The sequence below is a fragment of the Castor canadensis genome, chromosome 5, assembly GCF_047511655.1.
Source record: "Castor canadensis chromosome 5, mCasCan1.hap1v2, whole genome shotgun sequence".
Lineage (NCBI taxonomy): Eukaryota > Metazoa > Chordata > Mammalia > Rodentia > Castoridae > Castor > Castor canadensis.
Genome location: NC_133390.1, coordinates 50056540 through 50069838, shown reverse-complemented (window position 1 = coordinate 50069838; position 13299 = coordinate 50056540). Strand labels below are relative to the sequence as shown.

Sequence of the window (13299 nt, the reverse complement as noted above, 5' to 3'; positions counted from 1 at the left end):
CAAATGTGGTTAAAAATCTTAGCTTAGAGATCTAAGATCAACATATCACAAGAAAAATCAATGCAAAGAAAAACTTTGCTTAGCAGATTATGGTCAGACTCAAAGATGAGAAAATCTTGAAAGCAGCGAATTAGGAAGGAATAATTACACTGTTCTACAAACCCTTCCAGAAAATAAAGAAATGGAGAAAAATTTCACATCATTTTACAATGCTAGGATAACTTTGATACAAAAAAATCTGTCAAAGATATTACAAGAAAAAATTATAGGCCAATAAGCCTCATTTACATAGATGAAAAAATACTTCAAAATAAAAACAAATCAAATCCAGCAATATATAAAACTGATAATGTAACATGATCAAGTAAGATTTATCCCAGAAATGTAAGATTGGTTTAACAATAGAAAAATCAATTAATTTAATCTGCCATATGTCAGGATAAAGCAGGAAATCCATCTGATCATCTTATTAAATTCTGGGTGCAAAAAAGCATTTAACATTAAAAAAAAAATACCTCTCACAAACAAGGAGGACAAGGGAATTTTTTCAAACTGATAAAAAAAATCACCTAAGAAGAACCTACCATCAACATCATATTTCTTAGTGCTATATTGAATGTTTTCCCCCTAAATCTGACAAGACAAAAATCTCAAAATAATTTCACTAACCACTTCTTTTCAGCATTGTATTGAGTTATTAGCTAGTGCCACAGGCAAGAAAGAAAAGGCTTAAACTAAAGAAAGGGAAAAGAATGGGACACCGGTTATTAAAAAATGGCACAATTATAAAAAAAGAAAAAGAAAGAGAAAAGATAGAATCAAACTATCTTTTGCTTCAGATAATCAAATCCACTGAAAATTTCAAGTTGTCTCAAATAAAGCTACTGGAATTAATAAATAAATTTAGCAAATTATGTGGTACAAAATCATATTTACTTACCCATGTTAGCAACAATTGGAAAATAAAATTATAAAATAATTCCCATTTAAATTACATGAAAAAAATCATAAAACTCTTGGAAACAAATTAGCAAAATCTGAGCAAGTCCTCATTACTGAGATTTTCAATTAAACCAAAGAAGATATATGGCATGTATTGGTGAAAGGCTCATCTGTTAAAATGTCTTTTCTCCTCAAATTGCCACATTTAAAATTCAAAGACAAAATATTGCTTTCTGTAGAAATTTATAAGTTGATTCTAAATTTTTGTGGAAATGAAAAAAACTTGGAAAAACCAAATCAAACTTTTTTTGAAAAATAGAGTTTAATGACACACATTAATAACTGTGACTTACTGTAAAGCCATATCAGTGAAGAAAGAATGGAATCAGCATAAAAATAAATACATCAATGAAACAGAATGAAGAGTTTAAAAATAGATAAACAGGGCTGGGTACCTAGCTCAGTGGTAGAACACTTGGCCTAGCATGTGTTAAGGCCCTGGGTTCAATTCCCAGCACCACAAAGATAAAACAGTTGATATTTTAAAAAGTTGTTAAGACTACTGAATTGAGAAAGCAAAATTTTTATAAAAGAAAATGTGCTGCACTAACTAGATAAATCTTTTGCCCTTAATACTCAATTTGAGATGGATCATAGGCCTACAAACAAAACTACAAAGCATGAAGCTTCTGAGAGAAAATATAGAAGAATGCATTTGCGACTTTGGAACAAAGATTTTTTAAAGGACAAAAGAAAGTAATAAGCATAAAACATAATCTTATAAATTCAATTCAATTAATATTTAAAACTGCTGCTGACCAAAAAAACCATTTAAAAAAATAAAAATAGAAGCCATATTCTGAGCTACAATATTATATAAATGCAAATATATTTGACAAAAGAATTGCACGCAGAAGTATAAATTACAATTGTAAACCTAATTGTAAGTTAGAATTATAACTTGTAAATTATAAAGAATACACGCTAATAATAAGGTACAAACAGCCTGCTTTTGTAAATGACATAGACTTGAACAAATACATCATAAAAGAAGCTGCTGTACAGGCAGTATACACTTGAAAACACTCAACGTATTAGTAATCAGAGAAACACAAATAAAGCAACGGGGAAATGCCATTGCTCACCTCCCAAAATAGAAAAATAGATGAACAGAGTTCATTAATAGACCCACACAAGAACAGTTAAATTACCTTTGACAAAGGATCAAGTATAATTCAGTGGAGAAAGGCTAACTTTGTCAACAAATGTTGCTAGACATCATAAACAAAAAATGAATCTAGGCAGAATGCCATCTTTCACAAAATTTTTATCAAAATGGATCATAGACTTAATGTAAAATGTGAAACTATAAAACTTCTAAAAGATAACTGAAGAAAGTCTAACTGGTCTTGAGTGTTGGCAGGAGGTTTTAGATACATTATCAAGAGCATAATCCATGAAAGAAAAAAATATGTAAGTTATATTTCATTAACACTATCCTAAAATTGTTTATCCTTTCCATCATAGTTTTAGCTATTGTCACATGGAAGATAATTAGTATGTAGCATTTACATGTAGGGTTTTTATTACTAAATCAGCTATTTTAATTGTAACAATTCTACCTGGGTTTTCTTTCTTTTGGGGGTAAATTATGTTTATATATATTTCTTTAGAAAATTTCTATTTGACCTAAGCTTTTATATTATCTGGGATAAAGTTTTCAATGTTATTTACTTATGGTTTTGTTTAAATCCTACCTCTCTGTGTTGTGATCCCTTTCTTTCTGTACATATTATTTAATTATGACTTTTCATGTTGGTGAATCTTGCTAGAAATTTATCTACTTTTAAATTCATCTTTCATAAAACTAGTTTTTGATTTAGCTGATCTTTATAGTTTCTTTGATTTCCATTCCATTAACTTGTTTTTATTTTTATTATCATCAAACATATTTCCTTAGAATTTGCTCATTCCTTTTTTAACTTCTAAAATTAGAATGTTTAAATCACTAATTTTCAGTCTAGCTTTTTACTTTTATACTTAGACCTACAAATGTTACACTAATTATATTTTTAGATATGTTCAAGTTGTGATACAGAATGCTTGCATTGTAGTTTTAAATATTTAGCAATTTTCATTTGCTTTCTTTGAGTTGTTTAAAACATATTTTCTACTTATAAGGTATTTCTTGCCCTATAACCTGAGAATGCAATCTATCAGCATTGATTCTTTATACTTGCTGATACTTTTTCCAAAAATGATGTATACTCTACTTATAGTAATGCTAATGTATAAATTCACTAGATTTGGTTGGATGTCTTTTTAGATTTCTGAATCTTAATTTTCTCTATTTGGTCTAGCAGTTGCTCACAGAAGGGTATCCGAGTGAATGATCCTGATTATAAATTTGTGTATTTATCTGTATAATTTTGTCCAGGATTGCTTTATATACTTTGAGTCTCTGTCATTTGATACCTCCAGACAGAGGACTATAGATTCTTCTTGCTGGATATTCCCTCTATCATTGAATAATTAACTCTTATTCTTTTTACCTTTTACCTTAAAGCCTGTTTTCCGATATTAATATTACTAGCTCAGTTTTGATTAGGATTTTCCTGGAATTAACTTTATCATCATTTTTTTTCACATAAAAATGCCATTAAGTGTTTGTTCTTTTCATAAAACAGTATAAGCTATATTTTGTTTTGTTTTGATAGCTATGACAATATTTGTATGAGTTCTATGTACTTAAATCTAGGTTTATTATTTCTACTATATGGTTTTGTATTTATCCTTACTTTGCTGCCTTCTGTGGTATTGTTTTCTTTATTTCACTGTTTTGGTTTTTTTTTTTAAATAACATTTTAGCACCATCTTTTTAAAAATCTCCTGCAATACTAGCCTTTTAAAATATCTTTAAAACTTTATGGCTATTTAGATTTACTAAACATTGTCAGGTTTTTTGTTTGTCATCACATTTTTATATCATAGTCCTTTCTTCTGGATCCAATTTCTTGCTTTCTGAAATGTATTATTTAATCATTTTTTACCTAACATCTGTAAGTGACAGATTCTTCCATGCTAATCTGGGAATTTTTTTTGTTTTTCTCTTACTCCTGACTGTCAGTTTAGTAAGGTATATTGTTCTGGCATGACAACATTTTGGACATATTACTCTTCTATTTTTTAGAACTACTTTTGCTGATAAGAAATTTTTGCTTTGTCTAATCATTATTTTTTTCTAGGCTTTCCTATAGATTTAAATTTTTTCCTTTATCTGATATTTCGCATTTTCCTCACAATGTGTTCTTTTGTTCTTCTGCTTGAGGTTCAGTCATTCTTCAATCTGAGAAAAATCTTAGTCATTACTTTTTCAAGTATTGTACCCCCATATTCTTTTTCTCTTCTAGAATTTCTTGTACACAATGTTGGGATTTATTCATCTATATTCCAAGTTTCCTACTCTATTTTCATAGTTAACAGTTCAAGTTTGCCTGTATTTTAAAAAATATTATCTTTTTCTTTTATGGTGATTTTTTCTTCTATGTTTTAAACTATTTCTACAAAGAAATTTCATGATTACTTCTCTTATAATTATTTTGAGGTAGATTTAGGATAACTTCTCAGAAGGGGTTTCTGTACCATACAGGTGGGACAAATTCAGGCTTTGTAGCCTGCAGTCTTGATTACTTGTAGTGACTTTCTCCCTCCTACCTTACTCATTGCCCTGAACAGTTGATAGAGTTATTTCGTGCTTCTCTACTTCGTGAGAGGACTTTTCTAATCCCTTTCCCTCGTTAAGGCAGTTCCTAAAGCTTCACGTGTCATGCCGTTGCTCAAATCCTCCTTTAACCCTACAAAGGCTAGAAGCCATGCCTCCTGTCTCCATGAACAACAGCCAGAAGTCACAACATCTAGGGTTTATACCAGTGGTTGCTCAGTATTTTGTTATCAACTATTTTCTTTGTTTCTGTCTCCTGTCTTTTCAAGAAAGCAAAGCTGCTTATTTATTTTAGTTATTATTGTATTTACTCATAACTTCTATGTATCTACCAGCACGGAAGAGACCAATCTATCTTTTTGCTTTAAGAGTCATTTCTTATAATTAGGGAGCATTTTGAATGAGGGCTATGGCTTGCATCTCCAGACCCTAGCACAATGCAGTTGAATAGAAACTCCCTAACAAAAGTTTGCAGACTGCCTTCTTTGTCATTTGCATTTTGGTTGAGGATATCTAGTTTGAGCTGCACTGTCTTCTCCTCTGTCATAGTCATATGTGTAACACCTTGTGCTACTTACTTCAAGACACTAGCCTCTGAAGTACTTAAATTACTCTCAAATATTGCAGAAGTAGTGATGGTACCTTTAAGACTATATATTCCATATAAAGCAATCAGACTCAGAAAGACTAAGTGGTTTGGTCATATAATCACTCTTAGGATTGTGGACTCAAAAAAATAACATTAGCTATTTGTTAGTCCAATTCATCATTCTACATAAAAACTGATCTGTAATTGACTGGTTGTAGAGCAGGTGCTGGACTCAGATCTCCTTGTTACTGATCAAGTGCTCCTTCATCCTCACAGCACTGCCTGCCTTTACCACAAGGAGAGTGGGCATCAGATCCACTTTCTTTGAGGATTCATACACTGGAATATATTTAATAGCAGTATTGTTCTTTTTTAATACCAGCAAAATAATGATGCTATTTCTTTACATTCTTTTAAATTATATTTCCAGAAATACTAATTTTATAGTCAAAACTTTCACTAAACTTCTTGAAAAATTAAATGCAGAACATGAATGATACACATATTCCTATGCTAACTGAGAAAGTAGTATAAAATAATCCCAAAAATTCCAAATGGAAAACACAAATTTCTTTTCCTAAACTATACAAGTTATGATTCATTTTTTGAAAAATATAGCTTGAATAAAGGAGGGAGTAAAAACATGAGTCTTTCATCAAAGAAATTCCATCTTCAGACTAGTCTAGTGTCTACTTCAGTCTTTTGTGGTATAAAATCCAGGCATCTGTCATTTGTGACAGATTAGAAATTTCAAATAGTTGGGTAAAGATAAAATTAATCTTAAATGAGAGGATCATGTTTTAAGAAAATTTATTCTGTTATTAACAATAAACCTGAAAGATGTACACAACTAAAATACATATAGTCTTTATTTAAAGAAGATGTTATTCAACATTAACTACCTGGTTAAATATTCAATAAACTGGTCAATTACTTTAATAAGCTTTCTCCTGCTGGTGCAGTATAGCATAAATATTGAAAGAGCAAATACAGGGAGACATGTCCGTTCTTAGAATTCTTTCTGTTTCTGTTTTCAGCTCGTCAATTGAATTTAATAATTAAACCCACTGTAGACTTTCGGTTTGATAATTTGAGTCTCAATCCAAAGGTCAAATGTAGGTCAATGATAGCTATTCAAGGTATAATTCAGGGAGTGGAGGAAACTAGTCTCTGTGCTGAATGATTTAAGAATTCACAAGTTAAATAATAGTAGCCAACACTTATTGAGTGCTTACAATGTACTAGATATCATTTTAAAGTTTCAAATACATTAATTCATTTAAACATCATATTAGCCTTGTAAGGCAGTGCTTATTATTAATCCTACAGGAGATAGGAAATCTGAGGCACAGAAACAGAAACATTGAGTAATTTTCTCAAAGTTACTCAGCTAGTAAGAAGCAGTATTGAGTTGTAAACCAAGGAAGTCTGACTCCAGAGCTTTTTCTCCTACTTGCAAGTATCCTAACCAGTATAGCCTATAAAGACTTTTAACAATGTATGTCATCAGAGGCCAATGAGCAGTGGTCATCTGAATGTCCAGTAAAAATATCTAATACCTGAAATCCAGGAATGTCTACTAAGCCAAGATTTCAGCTTCTTATTTTTAAGACATGACTTTTAAAATGGTATCAGCCCTAGCCATCACTGATTGATTTTGATTTAAAATAGCCTATGCCCCTCAGTTGATTGCATAACAAAATGTATCCCTAAAACAAGAATCACTTCCTTTCATAGGAACTACTGTGTTTTTTATGTAAAGGGTAGATACATGAGGAAGCAAGACGGGGAAATGATGAGGACAAAAGAGACAGTTTTAACAGCAGGATTGAGACTAAACAATAATACTACAGTTGCATTAAAACAGTTTCCTTCATCCAGAGAACATTTCTCTAGACTTTTTTTTAACTTCAAAATGTAACTATCTTCCAGGATTGGTAACATAATTTAGATTTATTTTTGAGTTTGTCTCAACTGGAAGTACTAGGATTAAGTGAAATGAAAGCCAAGTATCTGTGGATAGATTATTTCCTGAGAAACAATAAACAATCCTTAACATTTCCCGACAACCTACATTTTCTACTGCAATAAGAATTAGTGCTATAAAGTCTAACCTTGGTGTTTGGGAATATCTCAACCTACTGAAATCTCTTGTTAGGCTGAGGAATAGGTCTGTCTTATTATAGGGAAAGAAAGTTAAAATATCTGGAGAGGAATGGGCAAAACAGACAGCAACAATTTCTCTGAGCCAAGAGAGGTTTAAGATGTGATTGAACACATTGCCAATGTATTTTGAGGTTAAGATGTTCTCTCACTAACAAAAGTTAAAGAAACGATCTTTACTGTTTTGATTAGGAACATCTGTCTATGTTTACATTAGGCCAAATCAAGTTGGAAAATATCAAAGGAAAGAAATACAAGAAAACTTAATTATATTTGCATCTTACTCCCATCACCAAGTGTGATGAGACCCAAAAGCTATACAGCTTCTTGTGTTATACAACTCTTGCTATGGAAAGCATGAAGCCAACAGAGATGGAGCAATTTAGATCTGACCATCATGGAAATACATCAGACAAGGGGGATATTTTTCTAGGTAGAATACCCAACAAGAAAAGGCTAGAAGTCTCCATCATAAAAACACCCTATAAAACTTGATCATAGGGGTAAACAAAAGAAGCCACACACAAATGGAGAGATCTTAATGAAGCCAAAAGTCCTAGAAATGGTCATGTGTCACATGACTTAGTGCAAAAGAAGAAAACTAAAATGACGTCTTTCTTTAAAAATCCAGAATTTCATTTCTTTTTAATACTTTAAAGGAAGTCACAAGGAATTGGTAGCTTTGTTATTTCATTTCTCAATATAATTATTTGGCAACTCTTTGTAAATGTTATTGACTGAATGTGTTCTCTCAAAATTCATCTGCTGAAACCTAAATCCCAGTGTGATGGTATTAAGAAGGTCTTTTGAAGGGTGGTTAGTTTATGAAAGTAGATCCCTCTGTTACTGGGATTAGTGCCTTTAGGAATGAAGAAATCAGAAAAGAGATCAGCCATAAAAAGATATAGGAAGAAGACATCTTTTCTGAGCCAAGAAAGAGGCCCTCACCAGAAACTAAATTTGCTGGTGATTTCTCATCAGACTTCTCAGTCTTCAGAACTCTAAGAAATAATTTTCTGTAGTTTATAAAGTAACTAGTTTTGGCATATCAGCCCAAACAGATTTCATAACTCATTCATTTTGTACAACTATATATTGGCAACTATAATCCAATTCCTATCATACTTGTAGAGAATACAGTTTAATAAGTCAGGTCACTATTCCCCTGGAGCTCTCATTCTAGAAATGGGGAAAAAAATCAACCAGTAAACAAATAAGAAAGAAATTGTTAATGATAAAAGCCATGACAAAAATACATGTAAAAGAGAGCAAATGGAATGGAAAGATCTCTCTGAGATGTTAACATTTAACCTAAAACCTAAATCATCAAAGGAGGCACTCATGGCAGGGCTGTAATCCTAGCTACTTGGGAGGCAGAGATCAGGAAGATCATGGTTTGAGGCCACACTGGGTAAAAAGTTAGCAAGACTCCATTTCATCCAATAAAAGTGGGTCAGTGGTACACTCCTGTCATCCTAGCTATGTGTGAAGTATAAACAGGAGGATTGCAGTTCAAGCTGGTCTGGATAGAAATGCAAGACCCTATTTGCAAAATACCTACAGTAAGAAGGGCTAGAGATTTGGCTGAAGTGGTAGATCATCTACCTGGCAAGCATAAGATCCTGATTTCAAACCCCAGTACTGCTAAAAAAAAAAAAAAAATGAAGAAGGCATTCACTCAAAACTCTGGGTGTAGAGTGTTCTAGGTAAACTGACACCATTGGAGATGAACTTCAAGTCTACAGCTACTTTTGAAAATTATAAGTTATCAATACCTTTGAAATTTTCTTTGGCAAAGGAAACTTCAAATGTATTAGAAATCTTGAGCCTGAGATCATAGAAGGGGCAAGTGTTACACTTGGTGGTGTATCTCATTGTGCTATTCTGGTTGATTATTGCTATCTCCTGTTTCTTCCATCAATGACATATAAAAATGACAGACTATTCCAGCAATTCTGAAAGAAATCTACTCCAAGAGAATGCAAACTGTGACCTTTTAACAAGAGGCCTAATTAAGAAATAGGAGAAAAATTTTTTTTTTAAATTCTATACAAACTAGAATATGACTGACATTCCAATGACCAAATTTTGAGGTGCTTATTTGGCATTTAAACCAATGATTTCATTTCAAGAAATGAAATGAAAGAAAACACACTTAGAATATTAGAGCTATGGATGTTCTACTGCTATTACATGTTGTGGGCTATGTGAATACAAAAAAATCTTTCCATTAAAGGTAGTCAGTTGCCAGGATGAATATTGCTAAAAAATACAGTCTCAAGGCAGACAACCTATTACTTTAAGAAACTCTTGCACAATGAAGTAGAAGGTGGCAAAGCATGACAATTACTCCACCGCAAAAAAATATATAGAATGACTAAGAAAATCTCAAAATTGGGGCATGACACCTAATCTACACTCTATAAGCTACATTAATATTGTAGATCTCATTAACTTGAAGATAGTGTGACTTCCTAACTTTGACTAGCAAACAACAGAATGCTCTGATTCTATTGCTTACTATATTTGTGAATTAGAATCTAAGGCCCTTGTTGTCTCAAAAAGAAAAAGTTAATCAATTTAGGTTGCCCCTTCCCTAAAGGGAAGGAATAATAGTGTGATAGTTAAACCACAAATGCTGAAGTCAGAATGATCTAGGTTCAAATTCAGACCCAGTATTTTCTAGCTATATAAGTAGGAACATGTCTTCTGAGCTTCAACTTCCCCATTTGTAACATAGATAAAATACTACCTGCTTCAAGGTTGTTATGAGAATTAAATAAGATAAAGCACATGAAGTTTTTAGCATGGCATCTAGAACATAGTAAGAATTTTTGAAATTGTAGGTCTCATAAAAAAATTAAATGAGTAAAGAATCCACATATGTCATCTCAATGTTCCCATTACATTCAAATAACAGCAACTTTTCATTAAAATTAACTCAGAGAAGAATTTGGAGGGTTTTTTTTTCTATTTTTCACAAAGAGACCATCACTTTTTCACAAAAAATAAAAATGAGATGTAATTTATATATCTTATTAAGGTTGACAAAATGAATTTTAAATGTGTATGCATATTTTTTATAAATAAGACATTCATAGTTTTAATCAGTTTCTTAGAGATATGCGTGGCCTCTCTGCTCATTGAAGAAAATAAATTTAAGAACAATTTTTCCTATATATTGAAGTAAGGGAACCAAAGCAAAAACATTCAGTAATTAGGTGAAATAATATGGGTGGAATGATTAGGATGGAAAGAGTAGGCGAGAGGAAGTGAGTGGAAAGGAATGAAGTGAAACAGAACTGAATTTACCAACTAAAGCACTCTGAATAAAATTTACAAGGCAAACAGCAATAACAAATAGTACCAGTCTTTCAATTCTTTTCTTTAGGTGATAGTGATTAGCTTCTCCTTTTCCACTGGGATTACCCCAAAGCTGTGGGATATCCCTTATATAAAGAGCCAATTCAAAAATTCAGAACAAGGAAAAATTTGGTCTTTCTGAGGAGCAGGTATGCTACTACTTTGAAAGAAATGGAACATTTGTTGACTATTCTTCCTTTAAGGGTTTTAGCCCTTAAGCAGCTCAGGAGTATGTTTTGTACTTATGTTAAGCAGTTCTTCATAAGCCTTTGACTTTTATATAGTTTCTGTCTCCCACTCTGTGCTCTTCCTTATGTTGTTTTTACACTTTGATCCTTTTTTTAAATGACTCTATTATAACTGTGTCCTTTATAAGACAAAGAGTTCCCTTTAAAAATAGATGTCATAAAAATACAAGAAGGAGAGGAGGAAGAGACTTCTTAAGTGAATACCTTTAAATGAGGTCCTACAAATTTAACAAGCTTAACAGGGAGAAAAATTCTGGTCCATAGTTTTTTGGGTTTTTTAAAAACCCAAATGAAACTACTTTACAAACCTTAAGCACACAAAAATATGTTTCCTTCAAATTTAAATTTTGTTTTTGTTCTGATAATGTTCTTATTCTAGATCTCTAAATGGTACTAATACAGAATTCTCTAAATCTTTGGGGCTGGACAAATGCAGATCTACTTCTCACCACCACTTCACTAGCAGCCAACAGTTGACTCATTTTGCTCTCAGCTGGAGATCTTTGCAGCCAGACCCTGCTTTTCTACAGCCTTTATCTGCTCTGAGGGCAGACTGCCCCTAATTACCTCTATTTACACAGTTTCTTTAGAAATGTTCTCTGCTTTTTATAAAAAGTAGCCCGTTCCCTATATCTAACTTTGAATCTCTCTGTGGAGAACCTGTACAGCCCAAGGGAACCAGCATTAGGATCTTTGAAAGTCTCTGTTGAGTTCCCAGGCTTTCCTTTAGCATCATTGTTTTACACTTACTGTAACCACATCAACTCTGGCACACAGTAGGGGACTAAACATATATGCTGAATAACCAGGTATTTAACTTCTTAGTAGTTTTCCACACCTGAAAAGGGGAAGCTTTGTATGCAAACCATAAGGTTATCTTACAACTCTAGTGATAACTTTTCTAAAATTCCTTCTTGAAATGAAATTCCATTCTGCATGTTTGATTGCAAGTCTGTACCCATAACTTATTTACCCTTCTTGAATTTAGCTAGCCCAAACACAATGTTATTGATAACTTTATTTATTACTCATGCTATCAATTCAGTCAGGAGTTAAAAGAAGTCAATTCAAACAATTTTCACACACACACATTTACATGTATGAATATATACATCTTCCTATTATACCCATCAGTTGGCTCTTGTCTTATATTTCATAAATGGCCTTGTAGTGACCACCCTAATCCTGGACAAGGTACTTTCCAGCACTGGTGCATGAGGTGGTAAGGAAAGAGGTTCAGTGCCTTCTCTCTCCGCCCCCCTCTCTCTTTCTCTCCGAGTTAAACATAACAGGGTGACATTACCTCTCTGGATCCTTATCACTATCCTCCAAATGCCCAGTCCCAAAACGATGGCCATCAGCAGCCCACACACAGTGGTCAGCAGCACTCTGAGGTTACGCATGTGGCAGGAAGGCATGGTGAAACCAAATAGCAAATCCAATACTCGGTGAAAAACTTCTTATGCCAAGAAGTTTAATTAGAAACTATTCTAAAATATAAAAATAATTCCTCTTTTCAGTGATCTATAAGGCAGGTATTCTCATATTTTAGGACTCTTGAGATTAATTCAGCAAGACGCAGTTCGAATCATCTAATAAAAGGCACATACTCTGCCTGTAATGTCTTCATCCTTCACTAAGGAGAACATGAAAAAAGTGACTAGTGTTATAGGAAAAGATAGATTAGAGCAATAAAGAAGGGGAGGGACTAGCTTAGAGGGTCAAAGGGTGAATTTCCAGACATGTAAGAGAATGGAGGACAGGAACATACAGCAAAAACCAGAGCAGGAGTCAGGAGGGCAGTGAATCCTGTCACCTACAGCTCAGTTTCCTATGCTTTGGTTTCAGGAAGGTCCAGCAGAAGCAGAGAAGCAGTGCTTTGGGCCATGCAAACATGCTCTTGGGGAAATGAAGAATGTTGTCAATGAGAGAACAAACAGCAAAGCCACACATGATTCTAGTGCTTGCATTTCCTTAAGGAGCCTACATTTTGACAGCTGCAGTAGGTAAATGAATGTACTGGCTTGGGGTGGGTTTTGAAAAAGCACTAAAAGCCTATTGTTACAACTGTCATGGGCTGAATGTGCCCCTCTTCATATGTTATAGCCCACAATGTGACGTTATTTTCAGATAAGTTATTATTAGAAATAATCAAGTAAAAATGAGGTAATTAGGATGGGTCTCAATGAAATCTTTATGAGAGAAATTTGGACATAGACACACATAGAGCAAAATGTATGAAGAGACACAGGCTATTGAAGTGGTCAAGTGAT

At 33.0% G+C, this 13299-nt stretch overlaps 1 protein-coding gene across 1 annotated transcript in view; it reads right to left on the bottom strand.

Annotated features, from left to right (window-relative positions):
* Window positions 1-12655, bottom strand: part of Adgrg7 (adhesion G protein-coupled receptor G7) — a 60530-nt gene extending 47875 nt beyond the window's left edge. Inside the window, exon 1 of the mRNA XM_020183764.2 lies at window positions 12330-12655. Coding sequence (XP_020039353.2) covers window positions 12330-12444 — 115 coding nt within the window. The 5' untranslated portion in view covers window positions 12445-12655. The remainder of the gene's footprint in view (window positions 1-12329) is intronic.
* Between the last annotated feature and the right edge of the window lie 644 nt (window positions 12656-13299).